Source organism: Protopterus annectens, chromosome 3.part1 (genome assembly GCF_019279795.1).
Source record: "Protopterus annectens isolate FY-2018-M chromosome 3.part1, PAN1.0, whole genome shotgun sequence".
Lineage (NCBI taxonomy): Eukaryota > Metazoa > Chordata > Ceratodontiformes > Protopteridae > Protopterus > Protopterus annectens.
In genome coordinates, this window is record NC_056732.1 from 239,294,788 (window position 1) to 239,314,943 (window position 20,156).

Here is a 20,156-nt window from a genome sequence, read left to right on the forward strand (position 1 = left end):
GCTGCTCTTGGTTTCAGGCTTCGGGATTTATTATCAGTTGAGACAGACCCAACTATGTATCCAGTCCAAAGGCTAGTTCATTGGAACAGTCTTCATGTTACAACTTTGCTGAAAGTTTTTTGCCTTTTGAATGAACAAACTTTTCAGCTTTTCAAAGTGGGTAGAAACACGGTGCAGATTTTACACTCTGGTGGTTCTTCATATGTTGGGCTAAAGTTTCAGTAGTGCAATAGGTAGCATACTTGCCTGTGGTGCAAAAGGTTGCAAATTCTATACCCACACCAGACAAATGGCTTGATGACGCACCAATGCAGCATAAGGGAGGTGCTGCATTCCTGAGTGTGGCATCCTTTGGATGAGACATTAAACTGAGGTCCCATCTGCTCCAGTTGGAAGTAGCAGAAGTGGAAGTAAAAGATCCCACAGCACCTACCAAAAAGAGTAGAGGACCTTTATGTATATACAAAAAACAACTTGCTTACAAAATATTTACATATGTAGAACTATATAAACATACAAATCTGTTTACACATATTCATAATTTCTTTTACAATCTTGCTACATTTTCATCCCTATGAGATTCCCACTCCTTTTTCCCATAACCACCATTTGATTTTACTTAATATTGTTGCTAAAATCCATTTACTGTTAACCATAATTTCATTTATTGTTTCATTCCATACATCCCATATAACATAAAATAATTATCTATTCTTTTAACATTCTTTACTTTTCTTATATCTATATTTAATCATATCCATGTTTATTTTATAGCTTCAAAAACATTTTCTTCACCTAGTTTTCCCCACAACTTTTTTACTCTGTTACATTTCAAAAACACATGCATGTTATGGAGTTGTTTCTTTTTGACAATGTAAACACATTCTATCACTTTTTTTATAAGTCATTTTTTCTTTTACTGGCAATTTACCAGTTTCCAGAAAAATCTTGACATTCTACTTTCTGATCACACTATTTGCTTCTTATTTTTATAGCTTTAAATTGTTTCATCTGTTAGATTTTATCATGGTTTTATATGGTAATGTTTTATCATTGCATTACTGTACCATAACTTTCTTTCTTTTCTCTATCATCAATTTTTAGTTTCCACAAAAATATTTTTTCTTGGGAAATTTTATTTCTTCGTTTATACACTTTTTTTTACATATACCCAAATTTATATTGCTTATATTTATACAATTGTACTACTAATAGCTCATCTTTTTCATTTATCCTCTTTAACACTTTGTACAAATTTAATGAAGTGGCATATACCACTGGGTTAATTAACCCTAAACCTCTTCCTCCTCCTTTATTTACACACAAAACTCCTATTTTTACTTGATTTCAACTAGAACCCCATATATATGAAAAATAATTATCTGCAACAATTCCTTTTCAAATACTGTTGGCAACATAAATACACTTGCTAAGTAATCTATTTATCCCATCAGTACTGAATTTATCAAATAAACCTTTTTTCTGAACGATGATTTATATGTTCTCCTGAAAAGACATGTTTGTTTTTCTTCTTTTTTCTCATTGAATTCTACTTGCATCTTAATTCTCACGTTATACCCAACACATAATTAATTGTAAAGTATATACCCTCTATCTTTACTACATCAGCTAAACCTTTATCTCTCTCTTTATTTAAAGTAATCCCTTTCATCTCTAGACATTAATTTGTTCTTTACTTTTATCCAAATTGTTTTTTGCAATTATTATAACGTCATCTGCATATGTTAACAGAACTGGAATTCTTAACCCTTCAGATTTTCTATACCCCACCTCCTTCATTTTGTAATTTATTTCACATACTATCACACTTATAAATAATGCAAATCATATACAACTCATTGGACTTCCCTGTCTTACACCACACTTCATATGTACCTCTCGGCTTAACCAGCCATTTACAAGTATTTTTACTTTATTACTGTACGCTGATGTACATAATTTCCTAATTTCTCACTTACATTATATGCTTTCATTATGAACTATACGATTTCATATCCAACTGTGTCACATATGCCTTATTAAGGTCTCATATCATGACTTTCCCTTCTATTCTGTTCATATCATCCACAATTTCTCTATCGTTAATTAGTCTTGACAACGCTTCCCCCATTATACTATATATGCTGTCTTCCATAATATTTTCTGATATAGTTTCAAATCTCTTGTATTACTTTCATAAAGATCTTATAATCATTATTCAATACTATTGGTCTCCAGTTTTTAATTCTCTTCTATCTTCCATATGAATTTAAGTATTCCACTATGTAATGCTCTGTACATAAAACCTTAATTTAGCCATTTCATTCAAAATCTTTAAATTGTTTTGCCAATCCTTTAAATTTGTATACATACCCTCTTCCATCTGGGCCTGCAACCAAATCTATATTTACTTGTCCTAATACTTTATCTAGCTCATTTAAAGAAATCTCTCTTTTCAACTCTGTATTTTCATTTTTCCTTTGAGCTTTTTTACTTTGTTTTTCACTCCCTTCTTTTTTCTTTAAACACTTCTTGTACATATTGTTCTACAGAATTCATATTTTTTTCCTGAGCTCTTTCTATATCTCCTTTTAGATTTTTTAATTCTGTCATTACACGATCATCTTCCTTTACTAATATGCTTAAGTAACTCGATACTTCTCTTTTTATTTGTGAAAATATTTTGCTTATATAACAATTCTTATATTTTTCCAAGTACTTTCTTTCCATAACTGTATTACTAATCTCTTTACTTCATTCCATGCTTTTCCATTTATCCTTTTGATTCCTTTGCCCATTTTATATATTCCTTGTTTTCTTTTACCTTGAGCCATACTGCAGGATGATCAGAAACTCATGTTTCAACTCTCTTTTTCTTCTATAACTAAACCTTCTGATACTATAAAATATTCTATTTCAGTTCTATACATACCCCTTTTGTAAGTCCATGAATTTTTTGTCCCAAAGTTTTAACTTTCCACATCTTATAGCATTTCCTTTCTTTTTACGCTTGTCCCTTAAACCACAACTAAGGTCTGCAGTTATTGTAATATTCATATGTATCACTACATAGTCTACAATCTGATGACATAAGCTTTTCCTTTCTTTACAGTTTGTATAAGCATATGTCATAATTCTGTATACTTGTTCTTCCCATTTCTGCCAAAGTTACATCTAACGTCTTCACTGTAGCTCTACAGAATATGGCTATTTCAGAGCATATTTTATTTCCTGAATTCCAGATTCTTTTCTCCCCATAGTTTCTCTGTTTCTAATCTTTCTTCGGTTGTTAAAAATCTCATGTCTTCTAATACAATTACATCTACATCACATGTATTGCAACACTCCAAAATTCCTGTTCTTCTTACTATATTCTTAATACTATTCACATTTACAGAAAGCACACTAAATTTTCATTTCCCTTTGATTCATGGTTTTATAAGTTCATAGCTTATCACTAGGCTAGCTTTCTTAACAGGCCTTTCACAGCCTAAACAGTTTCCTTCCCAAAGGTAAGAATCAAGCACTACATCTTGCATCTGTGAGTGAAGCAACTTAACCATTACACTAAGCCAGAATGTTTAGCTGTATTTATTTTTCACCCTTTTCCCTTTTTTTTCTTTTGTTTGTACGTGTAACCTTTAACATTTCTTTTTTTATCTTTTAACCTTTTATCAATATAATATTTTCCTGCTTTACTATCTCCAAGTTTGTCTTCATCACTTATTTCAAAACCTTCTTCTATGTTCTTTCTATTATTTTTTATCTAATTTTTCTATTATTTCTAATTTTTTTTCTCAAATAATTTTTTTCTTTTTCCTTACTGTTATTTTCATTTTTGCAATCCATCCATAAATGTACAATGTTATTACATTTATAAAATGTAAATTCAACCTACACACCTTACACAGCAGTCTATGATAATGAAATCCCAAACACTTATAAATATAGCAGATAGATCCCTCTTTTACCCACCGTCTGTATCCTGCATAAGAATGATGGGACAGTCAGGGCTAGTAAGGATACAGAAACATAACTACACTCATTTCAATGGCTCTGTTAAAGAAGCACAAGGGTGGGAAGGTGGACAATGCTTGGCTCCTATGTTAAAATGAGGCTGAGACATTCCTCTATGAATGAATAAGGTGGTTTTCTAGATTGGGTTAAGCTACAAAAGTCATTTAGAGTGGAAATGACTATCCCTTTTGCTGAGATCTTCAAATATAAACACAACAGATGTCATAACAAAAGAGACACATACTTTCTAAGAGTGCTTGATAAGTTAAATTTCTCATGGAATGAGGAGAAACAAAGCCAAGCTGTCCACCTAAGGAAAATACCAGCAGAAGAATAGCACACCACATCCATAGCATGGAAAGTCTATCTAGCTATATACAAAGTGATGATGGAAACAGTCTTAACTAACTTGTCAGATGCCTGCCACTATGGAAAAGGTCACCATAAGCAGGACTGCAGACAAGAGTGGTGTCTGGAAAGAGACATATATGGCAGGTAGATGAAGAAGAGTACTAGTAAAGTAACTCTGCAAATTGTCTTGCTGTACTCAAGTATGCTTAACACCCTTATAAATGGGGAAGTCATATGCAAAAGTCTTCTAGACTCATGTTATTAACAGAGAATGCAACTTTATTACCTTAAAAAGTAAAAAAAAATAGTACATGTCCCTTATTAATGGCCCACTCTCTTATAGAGAACTTTGAAGTAAAACTTGAATGTTATAAGCTTGGAATATACATACTAGAACACAGGCCTCCCATATATTTTTAACAGAGATCATCATTTTAGAAATCTGGGAGAAGGAAGAGAATACTCTAGTCAAATCATGGATCTAATCTGCGAAAAGGATCCTCTTGAAGTGAGCTTGTTAAGAAAATCATCATGTCAAATCAATTTCAGAATGGAGTTGATACTCATCTCAAAAGACAAGGATGACTCAGACAACTACAGAAAACAATGTCTACAGTGCTTACTGAGCACTTAAAATGCCAACAAGAATGGCAAAGATCAGTGGTGAAAAAGCCCACACTTAAGAGGTTGTCCCAGTACAAGTCTGCATGAGCAAGCTTAAAACAAAGGGGAGGCATCAGCCAATAATGCAAATATGCAACCCAGATGTGGGCATGTCCAGCATACCCGCTGAAGCACAAGTGTAAACATGCACTCTATATCCACCAGTCAAACAGCTAGAGATGCTATAACAATGAGTGCAACACTGGGCTTATAGGACAAGACAATCACGAGGAAGACTATTCCCTCAATAGCAAGGAAGACGCAGAAGCCATAACAGTCACAGGGCAGAACTCACAGGTATAAATTATGTAACACTGTAAACTGAAGTAACATGATTCATTCCCAAGTACTGGTGCAGAAATGTCAAAGCATCATCGCCTGATTTAGATTTGTGTTGCTCAGAAGCCCCAAAGACAGAACACTGAAGCTACTGACAAGGAAACACAAGCTACAGCAACCTTAGATGACTGGAGAGAAGCCAAGGAGTCAAGCACTGGGGCCTTAAGTATGGTCTCTGCTCCTTAGTCTTGGAGCGTTCATCCACATGCTGGGTGTGCTTAAATTGATGACCTATTATGCAATCCATCAAGTAATATGGTTCTCTCTCTGGTTATCTCATGACTTCATGTAGATCAGGGAGCATGTGGCTATGAAGGTGTAGAACTTTAACTTGGGGCTGCCAGTAAGTGACTTTGTTGAAACCAGTTTATAGTTTGCAACATTACGCGAGTGTCTGATGCAATAAAGGTAAAGCTATTGAAGGCCCTGCTACACTATCTAATGATCACACTGGAATTAAGAACAGTTCTCACACAAGCTCTCAATATCAGATGCAAGTACTTTCATGCAGTGACTACAAGGAAAACGTGTGGACAAGGATTGGTGGGAAAGGAACTGTTGTGTCAGATGTGGCAGTACACCTTGGTTTCCAATACAAGAATATCTACAAGGGTTGGAGGTAACAACTCCCTGCAGCTGCTGTTATTAGCAGTGTTCTTAAGAGGCAGAATTTACAGTGGACTAGAGGTCTTTACTAGCTGGGCACAGTCCAGAACTTCAAAGGACATAATATCTATAATTTTAATCAAAATTACTGGTTGATAACCAGTTATAATATAGGAAGCAATGAAGATACCATCAACTAATACAAATGTCTAGTACAAGTCCAGCAAAAGATTTACAAGTGCTAATACTGCCAACAAATTCTAAAAGGGAAGATAAAGCTGAAAAAACATACCAATGACATTCTGGTGGTACCAGTTTACTCAGTTCTTCAAGAGACTTTTCAGAACGATATTCCTGAAACAGTTAAGCAGAAATCAGTGTAAAACACATTTTTAAATTACAGCATTTCAAGTTGTACATGAAAGCAGACAACGCATTATACTAAGCCACCTACTTGTAACAGCCATTCTGTAGTGATGCACTACAATATTACATAAACGACTGAGCAAAATACAGCCATTCAGAATAGAATAATACTGTATACTTTTTTGAATGAACACTGCACTAAAAGATTGAACACTGTTTACTGTCCGTCAAAAAACTGGTGATGCTTTCACAGCCCAAGGGTCAGAACTCAGCACATAAACAGCAAGAGAGAAAAAAAATTCTATGGGATATGCTTGGCTCAACATGTATGACAGTACAGCTGGCATGCGTCATTTATGGATATGACACATCAAACTATGCAATCTCGCAGAATTTAGGGTAAGCTAGCTAAATTTTAAATCCCTTTCCAATCCACTGGCTACCACAACAGACGCTAACCCACAGCTCCAAATCTATGTGTATAAACACCTCAGCTGACTTTCCTGCACCACCTCCCTTAGGACCTCCATATTCTCCTACTTCAGCTAGTCAATCATTACTTTATATTTATGTAACAAAACTGCAGCACGTGCACAACTCCCTATTTACCTCCTCAGCTGGATAGAACCTGCCAACTATACTGCATTACCTCAGTAACTATATCTTCATGTAGCTGTTTTGCACGGTCAAATGGCAACAAGGTAAGCACAGGGTGCATCAATCCACAAGCCTCTACCAATCCACAAGCCTCTACAGACTTCCAGGAGAAAGACTGCTGGTTTGGTATAGAGGAATGTGAACAAGGGTGGATCTTAATGGGTGCACTCTTAGTGATGAAATAAACTGCAAAATACTAGGCTAGAAGAAATTTCATATACACAAGAAATCTCAAGTAATCATGGCCTACCTCTCTGAACACATCCTATACTTATAACCAGTGAAACCATGAAGTGACTGGGTCACCTAAAATGGAGACCGCAAACTACAATGCAAGCATGCTACCCCTCAGAAGTGAATGCATACACTCAATACAGAGTTTAGCCTGTTTTCCTTCACAAAATGTGTGCTCTCCATTGATCAGTGTGCTGCCAAAACAATGAAGACTTATTGCTACACCACTGATGTATTAGGTCTGCCTTGACTTTCATGCCCACATATAGTTTTACTATACTTTTTTAGTACTGAATCTTCAAGGGATTTGTAATTCAGACTTAACCTTCCAGGATGCTGTCACCTGATACAATATTTCTTTCTTCTGTTTAGGATGTTTTGTAGCTGCTTATACTGATTATCAGTACCAGAGGCCAAGAAAAACCTGCAACAACTAGTGCCTTTATGTACTGACAGTGTAGCAGTTCGATGCAAAAAATAGTACATGGGATACAAACATATAAGGCTAAACAGTGTACAGGAGGTGCAGCACTTTACATAAAGCATCAAAGCATTAAAACACAAGTAAACAAGCTAGAGATGAGGCTCTCTGGGTTCACTAGAAAGAAAAAGACAAGGAAATGACAAATGGTATTCTTAGGATGTCAGAGAAAGATTAGAGGTTCCTGCTGGAGGACTTCTAACTCGCAGTTATTAACTGGAGCACCGCAACTGCAGCCAAATGACAAACTATTTTCTTGCTGCTCTACAACAGGCAGATCTCAAACTAATATGAACACCTACTCAAGAAAAAGACTTAGAACTTTTATTTTCTCACATCAGAGAAAGAAAAGATTTCATACACAGAGCTGGGCTGCGTTTTAGGGACAAGTAATAGACAAATGTCATTGCCATCAAAGTTAACTGCAACAGTCCAGCCAGTCAGCAATAAGGGAGCTGGGATAGCCAGTAAAAAGTCTTTTCTGAAGACATCCTTTAAGCACAGCTACAAACTTTATCAAAACCAGTAGCACTTGTAAAGTGATGTCTCAAGCCCAAGGATGTCTGGCAAGCCCAAGACAAAGCTCTCATCCAAAAAAGAAACATTCTAACAGGATCAACACTTACAAAATGACCACATGACCAAAAACAACAGCTCTACTAACAGGTGCTGCTGTCAAAGGCCCTTGGTAATTCCAGCTGTCATACCACAGTACCAAAATATGAAGTTTTCCTGTAAAAAATGAGTCAAAAGTGAGCAGTTCACACCTCACAGCAATCATCAGAACAGCAGCATAAGCCACCAAAAGAACCTTCTTCTAAACAAAAGGTAAGGCATCCTCTGAAACAGGCTGCATCTGATAAATAAGGAAGGCCAGACAATTTTTAAATACAATTCCTGCTTGCCCATAACACAGATCTCTTTTCCTATATTGATGATCAGGAAAACAGGCACTGCAGGACAATTCAAGGGTGATTATACCCTGTCACAAAAAACACAGGGGACAATTATTTGTCTAACCTTCTCATAATTCATGAACTGAAAGAAACTGAAAATGAAACGCCATACTAGTCACCGACATAGTTTGAGAAACAGCATATGATGGATGATGGCAACTTAGCCTAAACTTTAGCAGAAATATCAAGCTCACATTGTTCACAAGGACTTCTTCACAGTTCTGGTAGGCAAAGGGCAGGAATGCTGGTTGCTCTAAAGCCATTTAAAATAGAAATATTACAGCTTCTTTAATGTATCCATTAAAGATGAGAATTTTTTAAACTCTACTTTTGATGTCTGACCTCCTCACAAACACTAACCTGTTACAAACTAGCCTATTCATTCCTCCATCTTTCACACATCTGGGAATAGTGTGCAACAGAGGTGATGGTTGGAATTGCAGGCTATCATCTAGCTGGAAAGTAAGGGGATTTTTTTCTACTATAAAGTCCTCTCCCCGATGACCACAAATTAACAGTGTGATACCTGCTGTACAAAATCTACAATGTGCAGGTGTACTTCCATGCATCTGCTACCCCTACTACAGTGATGAGTACTCTTTGGCATGCTCACACCCCAGTGTTCTCTCTCTCAGCGTACACTCAATTTCTTCAGTAGGACTGATACTAACCCTCCTCCCAGGGAAGAGTAAAGCCAACAGTGGCTGTTCTTTCCCACTCCTTAAATAGTCTGCTCACAGTGTAATATAATTTTAACTCTGCTCTTCCTTGTCAATGAGCTATCCTCCTAGTTCTACATCAAACAGCTGGCACTCAGATGATGACTGTGTGGCAAATAGAGCACTGAAGCTTCACAGGACCTAGATGAAAAAGAACAGTTCAACAAGAATTCAAATTATAACAAGAAACTGAATGGAAACAAGGTCCCAATATGTGTCAAGTACCCATAAAAAATCAAGATGCACTCAGCATCTGACAAGCCTTTGTATCTAGAAATTTTGGAAGCTGGATCTTTTTTGAGTTTCATACTGTAACAATCATCCCCCACTTTCTTTAACTGGACTAAAAATATACTGCTACCCAAGGTACACAGGTGTTCCTTAAAAAAACCCTAAATTCACATTTGTGTTGCCTAACGTAAACAGCAAGGGTTTCACATTAAGTATTCCTGTAAGATTTTCTACTTCTATTACATTTCTGGTGAGGTAAGACTCTTGACAAAGGACTCTGCAATTTAAATTAAAAGCCTTAGTAACCATATAATGACATGGACAGAAACAGGTGAATGCATTCTTAAGTATTTAAATGTTTATTTCATGTTTACTAATAAAGTAAATAGGATTAACTACACAGCACATTTTGGTTGAACTAGAAAATGGTCATCTGTAAATGACAGGAAAGGACAGGCTGCAATAAAGTTAGCAGATATGCATTCAGTATCGAATCAACAGCTGCATATGTTAACATTTCAGTGATATGTGATCCCCTCAGTTGTCTTATGAGCTTGACTGTATATCAACAATAGATTTTAAGCAACTTAAGCACTTACATCAGTGCAGTTAGGTTTCTAATTGCAGGAGTGTGAGATCAGGTGTGCACTTCTATAACTGGAAAATGGTTCCCCTTCAAAACATCTAAACCTCACAACACCGAATCTCAAAACACTGAGACCTCAACATCGAAAACCCAAAACATCAAACTCATAACATCGAATTTCATGGGTCTGTATCACCAGATTAAACCTACACATCGAACTGGTAAGATTGAAACTGAAAACCGCGAATGGCGCAGGGAAAGACTTCAGTTGGCCACAAAAAAAAAAAAAAAAAAAAAATGAAATCCAAATGAAGTGGAGGGGGGGTTTGCTTCCCCCCCAACTAAATATACCAACTCAGAGATCACTCTACAGTAGATAAAACAGGAAAACCCGGATAACGACCAATGGAAATCTTTCCCTGCGTTAAATCAGCCGTTCGCGGTTTTCTGCTTTCGGTCTTACCAGTTCGATGTTTAGGTGTTCGATAACCTAAACATTCGATCTGGTGATAGACCCAAATTTCATAACATTGAAAGTGCATAACATCAAGTAGTGTATCATCAAACATGTAAATGCTATAGTTTAATCTGTTAAACTTGTCGTATCACTATAAGATGTTGTAGTTTTTATTTATATAGTTATTTATATAGTGCAGGAATTTATACTATTTATATACTGTTTATTTTGTCACTCTGTACATGTTTTTAGGCCATACAGGTAAGTGATTTAGGCATTGTGTGTACTTTCTTTATGGTGATCACGATACAGTGGGGTTAGGAATTTAACTTCTTCCCACTGTACTGCAATCTCGGAGTTGGTATATTTAATTTACAGGGGGTGTGGGGGGTGCAGGGGGGCTTGCCCCCCTGCAGAAATGTATTAAAAAGTGTGTTTGCTGGTTTGGTGGTGTTATAGGTGGAGGGGATGCTATTTACACGTGCTTTGTAGTTTTTGTTATAATGCAAAGTTTCAGTGTTCTGAGGTTTCGATGTTGAGTTTTACATGTTTTGGGTTTTCAAAGTTATGGTCTCAGTGTTTTGAGATTCAATGTTCTGAGATTTAGATGTTTTGAAGGGGAACCCTGGAAAACAGATTATGTATGGCTGAGAGGCTGAATATGGTATCACAACACCTTATAAATCAGTCTGCTGCTAAAGCTGGTGATTGTATTCTGAAGCTGTTTGGTTCACAATCCCTTCTGCCAATCATTCAGTTCTTCCTTCAGCAAGTAAAATACAAGAAAACAGTTGCCATAAATTTCCTGGCATCCTTCTTGAAGTCTTTATGGAGATAACTGGGTGAAAGGCCTACATTTTGTATGGATCTGAAGAGCCAAACTGTGGTGTAGAATACAGAGGCTTGTTGCAACTAAGATGATGTGACAGACATACTAGTAATGTTACCAATGATGAATACTTCAAAATATTTCACTTCATAGCATTAAAAAGTACTGTTATTAATACTGCTCAGCAAATTACTTGCTGCTATTCATTTTAAATTTCCAAAGATGATTCACTTAACCATGGCAGTCTGTTTAGGGCACCATCTCTTGCTTATACTCACCTCCCCGACCCCCATGACTCGGGTTTAAACATACTTCAGTGAATGCAGAATCTCATGTTTGATCCTACTAAAGCCAATGAAACCACTTGTAGCTACACAGTACAAGTATTTATGCAGAACCACTACTCACTACATATGTTTAACAAACGTATCACAGGTGTCACTTGTACTTAAAGTAAGTACTTTAATGGGTGCCTTAATCATTTGTAATGCAATTTTAAATATGTTCACCACACAAAAGCTTAGGACGGTTTGGTGCTATCATAGCACAAAGTATTCAACTTGAACTTTTCATTCTACTGTACGAAGTTAGCTTATGATTTAAATTTGGCTTTTACTTCTGTAAACACTGATACACTAAAACATCTCTGTTAAAAAAGCAGGCTCTTTTAGCACACAAGTGTAAGTCCTCCAGATAGTTTATGCTTTCAAGAAAATCATCTGATCCTTGTGGAGCATATGAAATTAGCTACAGCTATCTACTACTTTTGATGAGTTACAGCAGGGACTGGAGATACAACTTCAAGTGAATGAGTGTTGTAAAGACTGGAAAAGTCTTTATCATGTGCCAAAAAACATGGAAGAGATTTTTTTTACTGTTAATCATTAGGTCATGGCCGATAAGTCTGTTTCACAGGAGTCTGAAACTAGCTTGTACTGAATGTTGTAGAGCACTGAATGAAAGGCTAGGATAATCATCCTGTCTGCATACAGAACACACTGATGGAATCCAGATGCAATGGTACACTGCTTAACAATAACAGTAACAATAATAGTACTACTACTACTAACAACCAAAAAACTGAGCCATGGGAGAACCCAGTTTTGTGCATGTCATTACATGAGTTGCTTCCAGAAGTAGCAATGCAGTTTTTAACTCAACAATATGAAGAAAACCACTAACACATTAATTCTCTGAAGCCACTGTTGGTTAAAGCACTGAGGTGATTTGACAAATTCAGAAGCCATTTTAACAGCAGTAAAAACAGCACTTGCAAATTGCCTGTCCTCAATGTCTACTTAGATTTTATTTTATTTTTTTTTTTGCTACAACAGGTAGCTGTCACGATATAACAAAAGCCAAGGCCATGTTGGTGCATATGAAGACAGTCTACATGCTGAAAAACTCCATAAGCTGATTAAGACGTTTTATAGTACTTTTGCTAGTGGAGGAAGTGTGGTGATGGTTCTGTAGCAGGATGGAGTTTTAAGACATGGACCTTTTGGTATGGATGCAATAAAAACATGATTCCAGGTGCAGGGTACTGTATCTGACATTCACGCTAAATTAAAACTGTGTGCAACTGGTATAGTTATTAGGGGAGTAGCAAACCTGAGGAACCTGGAGTGTAGATGGTGAGGGCCTGGGTTGTTAGATACATCTAGTTGTTCAAAAGCTTGTTTTGTCGGTTTTCCAGTGAGAAATAGTCTCACACTATAACAAAGTTTTAAGGAATTCTTCCAGTATGACGGTGTATTAGACGTAGCTCTTGTTCTAAAATATTGCATCTACTCAATTTGTCCGGCCACATAATTTTATGGCTAGGATCAGCTGATTTTAGTTATCCAACTGAGCTAACCAAACTTTAAATCTAGCAAGGAGAACAAGACCATGTTAACTAAACACTGATTCTTGAAAGGACACCAAGACCATTAAAAGATAATTTAATGTTTCATTATAAATTCTGTTATACAGGTGGAAATGCAGTCCAACAAACTTATAAAACAGCCTAATTTCTATGCCAAACAAAATGGATTTAAGATATAGATAGTGGGCAAGTAACAGTATACTGGAAATACACAGCGCTAGACACTTTACTTCTTTAAATGATACATGCAATGCTTTTTATGTCTTTTAAAAATCAAGATTAAGATCTGGGAAATATTTGCTAATGACAACTGGGACAGGGTTCAAGCATATCCATGATCTGTTAAACTGTCAACCAGTTTCAATCAGCACTCCTAGAATACAAGGAGAGTAAATTATTAGATACAAAATGCTACAGGATTACAAAAACAGAGCAGAAATTCTACACCAATTCATCATTGAGGCTTAAACCCCTTACTGCTGAACATCGTAGAAAAAGACAGTTAGTGTTTATGGCCAATCATGGTCTGGCCCCTATATATAAATGTCTTCATCTCCAATTTTCATATTTTTACTCTGAAGACAGCCACTAGCTACACTTTATTTTAGACCAAATGCTGCAGTTCGTTCGTTCATTACCAATTGTCATTCAGGCCATAATTTCACCCTACCTACAGATGTCAGCATCTCTATATTGCTTTCACATTTTCTTATAAAACATGTCATAAAATACTACTTTTTCAGAGAAAATGTATTAGATTAGCTTCGACAAAAATAGGTACCATTTAATGTATTTAAATCTCATTTTATCTAAACATGACTGACTAAACAAAGTGACCAAATACACATTTCATCTTATCCTAGCCTACACTACAGGTATATGTTTGTTACACTGAATATGAAGGAAAGTTGTAATTTTATCATTACTGGTGTTAGTGCAAGTGTTTATGTGTTAAGCTAGAGTACATGCTAGGTAAGGGGACAGACAGACTTGTGCATAGCTACAACTGTATAGGGTGCATGTCTGAGTGTCTTGTGAAGTGGTAGTGCTACAGAAAAGGTTCTTCTAAGTTAAGGTGTAGAGTTAGGGTTGGAGTACCAGGCAGAATTAGGGTTAGGGATATAAGACAATGCAGTTTGAAGCTACTTTCAGGAAGGATGTGGTTTAGTCTTCCAGAGCACCTGCATTTTACGAAGGGCCAAAGTGAGTTCTCTATGAGATCCTACAGGCAGGAGTTTGTTTGTGTCTTTTGGCTTTTCCCGGTTAGGGGTCGCCACAGCGGAACTCCGGTCCGCTAATGATTGGCAGTAGATTTTTACGTGCTGGTTTGCCAGGCCTAACGCACAACCTTCAATGAAGGAACGCCCATTCACGCATGTCGACACACAGAAGACACTAACTGAGAATCGAACGGGCAACGTCTAACTGAGGCGACAACGCTACTGCAGCACCACCACCGCAGCATCCTACAGGCAGGAGTGATGGCCACCAATTATAACAACTAAAATAAGTTGTTCAGAGCTGGTGAACTAATGGGAGGTCAGGTCAGCTTATTAACTAAAACATTTGAGTCCCAAGAAGAAGGAGGTTCTTCAAAAGTAGATGAAGATAAAGAACCCCTATGAGGTACTACTTTACTTGCACTGGGCCAAAGTTCTGCTCTATAGGAGTTCAGTGAAGCTTAAAATGTATGCCTTGACTATGGAATAACAGAGACCCAAGAAAGTGGAGTGCAATTAGCAAATTAATTCACATTTAGAATACCCAGCTTAGGTGTCATGGAATACTTCTCCACACAGATGGAAACTCTCTCCTACTTGGCAGGATAAAGCTAATAAATCGAAGGCTTCCTTCCAGTCTAATTACTTTTGAGACTCTAGCCAAGTTCAAGCAGCAGCGAAGGATACAAGAGAATGAGCAGTCATTATTCCATCCACAAGAGACTTCCTCAGCTTGTACCAGGATAGCTTCTTGCACTGACAGAGACTTAAAAGCCTAAAATAATGCTTTTCTCTACCAATGCAATGCAAAAACACGTTTGGTTCTCCTTGTCCAAACTTTGCTAATCTGGTGTGGAATCACAGGAAATGACTACGAATAGTCAACTAAAGTCTTCCCTTCTATGGAAGGAACACATCTAGCTTCAACTTCCCTTAGCCCAATGCACTAAAATGGAAGGCTTAGGAGAGGTAGAGTATCTGATGTCATGTTCATACTGAACACTAAGTGCTCATGGAGGGGACTACAGCACAGAACTTCTAAAAATGCTAATGTAATTCTAAAATGACAATCCTGTTTCCACTGCAAGTGCTTGGCTCCCCCACCCCCCACACGCAAAAGTGAACCTTGAGGCCAGTAATGATGACTCTCTCTTTTGTAAGGTAGTGCCTTGAAAAATGAAGGAAAAAAAAAATACATACTGAAGACACATTATACGGAAATAGTTACATTCTGAGGGCCTTTTTTAATTTCCTCTGTAAAACTCTGTAGATAGGTCAGTACTGTAAGCTTACTGATCACTTAAAACTGTTATCCTGTAAAATGCAAGGTACTGACAGGATAACAACACAAAGCTCTGTGCCAGGATCAGGACTGTTGAATCATTTCTGTATTAAAACATACACGCAAATAACTAAATACACACACAAACACACACTCAAAGAAAGAGGTATGTTCCAATTGTCTAGCTTATTTCTTCTGCAAAACTATGTATACACATATGCTAGCACGGCTGGATTAAAAAACACACAAAAGCTGGTACCCTATAACATGGAAACAAAATTATGAGCAGCAGAAAAAAATGACGAACTGCTAAACGTTGATTTAATTGCCGGAAAGCTATACATCCAAGTGATGAGAATCACCTGGCAGAGTACACTTTGGTTCTAGAAGATTGTCACTGTTGAGGTGACATCCCATTTCCATGTCAAAAATGGGAAAAAGGGGTTGTGGATGAATGTATTCATTTGGAATACTATTTCATTCAAAATATGTGGATATCACAACGGTACCCTAATTCCTCAGTAACGCAATCCAACTGCAGTCTAAAAAAATAGGTGAGACAGACAATGAATACTTTTTACTTTCCTCCACAAACACAGAAGGAAAGAATTAATAGGAAAGTTATGTAAAAACTCACTCTGAAACTTATCAAAAACACTTATGAAGACCTGCAATTTTTATAAATTGTTATTTAATACTCTTAAAATAACTGGACAGATGGCTCTCTAATCAACAATTTCTTTCTGTAGCCAGTAAGGAGAAAACAGCTACAGTTTCCGATGATCAATAAGCAGACACAGATAGATTTTTCTGGTTTCAATGCAGTCTGACTGCCATCAAATTTCTTAACTCAAATCTGAAGAAATTCTGGAACAACTGCAGTTATTTCAATCTGCTGCAAATTAGACAACTGACCTCAAATCCTATAATCAAAAACTCGGGGGGGGGGGGGACACACCAGGAAGCACCAGGAATCCAAACTGCACATTAAAATCAAAGCACCACAGGAACAAGATAGGGCCTTAAAGGAAAATTGCACACACAGAGACAGAAGTAGAGCTCACAGCCAGGAACCATTATCTCCACACTGCAGGCATTCAGGACTGTAAAGACTCTCACCTACTGTTAACTGCAGTTTAGCAACTCTTCTCCCTTACTCTTACTAATTCTTCACAACAACTACAGTTCTGATGTGCTACTGACATACTCCACAGAAAGGGAAGAACTGGAAGTAACAAAACAAGACTTTTGACAGCTTACAGGAATAACCCAAAGATGACATTTAAGAAGCAACAGATAAATATATTTTGAGATCGAGATCATTAAAGCATGGAGGCAATACTCAAACATTCACAAAATTCCATGACTCAAATCAAAAGTACAAGGACTTTTTTTTTTTTTTTTACTAACAAGGATGAAGTTACATTAAAAAAGAAGTTGTGTACTTACCATAACGTTCCATGTGTCTTGTCCATCTCGACCTTTACTCTTACCAATGGGTTTGATCCGAAGTCTCAGATCCATCTCGGCCTTTCCAAAAGCTCGAGGTCTTCAGCAAAGTTCGTGGGCATCCTTCCCTACCCATAATGCAGTTCCCTAAGCTCCTCAGATCTTGTCTGCCCCCAGTAACTTAAGACATCTGAAAAAAAACCCTGCCTTAATATTGGTGTATATTATACAAAAAAAAAAAAATATATATATATATATATATATATATATATATATATGTATATATATATATATGTGTGTGTGTGTGTGTGTATATAAGGCATATATAGACATATATCTATATGTGTATAAATTAGGCAAAAGCAGTATTTCTGAGGCAATGGAGATCTGTAAACCCAATAACTACTCGGTCTCCCAAGAGTGAAGGAAGCAGGTATGGAGGGTGGATTGCAAGAATAAAGGTTGAGATGGACAACACACATGGAAAACGTTATGATAAGTACATAACTTCTTTGTGTGTTGTTGTCAACCTCGCCCTTATTCTCATTGATGGGACCGCATCCCAAGCAACCTGATTCTTGGATGACTCAAGGGAGAATACTCCTCAGAACAAAACAGGCTCTACTCCTGGAGGCCAAATCCACTTTGTAATGAGTAATAATGGTATGGGGTTTCGCCCACATAGCTACAGCACAGATGCTATCCAAGGGTAACCTTGCTTAGAAAGCTGTAGATTTAGCTGTTGACCTGGTGGAATGAGCTTTAACAGGGAAAGGAAGAGTTCTGTTCTTAGAGTTGTAAATGTAGGATATACAAAGTGTAAGCCATCTAGATAAGGTAACTTTTGAAACTGGTCGACCTTTTCTAATTTCAGAGTTGGATATAAAGAGCTGATCAGATTTCCTAAATTTTGAAGTTCTCTGCAAGTAAAAGTGCAACTGTCTATGTACTTCCAGAAGATAGAAAGAGTATTCAACTTTGCTTTGGAAATTTGGGAAGAAAACTGGCAGCTCAACAAATTGTTTTAGGTTACATTCTAACACAACCTTTGGAAGAAAGGAGGGACTAATGAGTAAAGAAACTCTGTCCTTATGAAAAACTAGGTATGGAGGCTTGACAGAATGCTTCAACCCTGAATCTCTCAACAGCCACTAAAAGGAGCATTTTCCAAGACAGAAATTTCAAATCACATGGCCGAAGGTTCAAAGGGAGGACAAATAATGTTTGTCAAAATAAAATTCAGATTCCATGGAGGAGTTGGATTTTTGTATGGGAAATCAGCTAAGCAATAGTGTTTAGAAAAACAGCAACAACGTAATTAAAAAATAAACACTATAGGTAGGATACCGAAGGAAATATCTCACTCCAACCAGCAATAATACCACCAGTTTTTTATGCTTAAATTCATAGATATTTCAACAGCAAAACGGATCTAGCGCTTTCATCCACTACAATGTGGACTTCATCAGAATCGATCAATTAATGATCAGTTGGCTTATTTAACTGTTGCTTGGCGCCAAACACATATTCAAAACTTAAAGGGACATGCTAATTGCAACAAATACTAAATCTACTGTATGACACACATTTAATCTATATATTCTAGCGAACACTAAACACATACAATAATATATAGGTTGTTATTGCACTTGTCTAAAAATATATGCTGATAGTTGGATAAAAGTACTAACCATAATATTATGAATATAATAAATACCTCAAATATACACTTATAAACCTCATACAATTCATATCTATGATTTTAAGCATAATAAATTGGTGGTATTATTGCTGGTTGGAGTGAGCTATTTCCTTCGGTATCCTACCTATAGTATTTATTTTTGAATTACGTTGTTGCTATTTTTGTATGCGAGTCTTATCGTCGTTCCTTTCAAAAAGGTTTTGCAAAGCCTGTGAGATATAATAGTAGCACCATTTTCTCCTATATGGAAATTTAAAATTGCAGCCAACTGAGCTCTAATAGTGGAAGCAGCAGCTCCTTTGTGATAAAGTTTCACTAGATATTCTAGAATAGAATATTTGGGCACAGAAAAGGGATCTATATCTGACTATCACTAGCCCATACTACAAACTAGGTCCATTTACTCTTGTACAACCTTCGTGTAGAAATTTTATGGCAAGACTACAAAATATGTTTGTCGGAAAAGGAAAGGAGAGGAAATCTGGCAATCAGTGGAACTGAAGCAGCCAAGCTGTCAATTTGAGGTTGTGTAGGCTGGGATGTACCATTCCTGATGGGTGAGTCAGAAGGTCTGGAGCAGGGTCCAGAATCCACGGTTCATCCACAAGATGAGGCTGAAGGAAGGGAAAACAGATATGACGAGGCCAAAAGGGGCAATCCAGATTATCATGGTCTCCAATGCACTTGCTTTCTGCATCAACTTGGGAATCAGAGGAATTGGAGGGAAAGCAGAGAGGAGTCCCGGAGGCCAATCGTGAACAAGTACATCCCTTGGTGACTCCCCCATGGGAGCAATCAGGGCAAAGTAGTTGCTGCATTTGGCACTGGCGGGTGATGAAGACATCACAGCAAGGCTGACCTCATTTTTGGAAAAACTCTTCAGCAACTTTTTGATTGTGGGACTACTCGTGTGGCCATATGCTCAATTTGTCTGCAATCACGTTGGATTTTCCTGGGATGTGCGTTGCAATCAGAAAATGGTTGGAGGCCATTGCCCACTGACAAACCCTTAGAGCATCTTGACAAAGGGGGTATGATCTGGTTCCTCTTTATGTACCAGACTACTGACATTGTCTGACTGTACTGTTATTTCCCGAGGAACAGTGTCCTGAAATGCTCGCAGTGCTAAAAGCATTGCTCTCAT

At 37.0% G+C, this 20,156-nt stretch overlaps 1 protein-coding gene across 1 annotated transcript in view; it reads right to left on the reverse strand.

The window, feature by feature from the left end:
• The window catches only part of ATP2C1 (ATPase secretory pathway Ca2+ transporting 1), a gene marked incomplete in the record, with an annotated part of 2,099,819 nt that overhangs the window by 1,474,716 nt on the left and 604,947 nt on the right, over positions 1-20,156 (reverse strand). Inside the window, 1 exon segment of the mRNA XM_044066734.1 lies at positions 6,269-6,330. Coding sequence (XP_043922669.1) covers positions 6,269-6,330 — 62 coding nt within the window.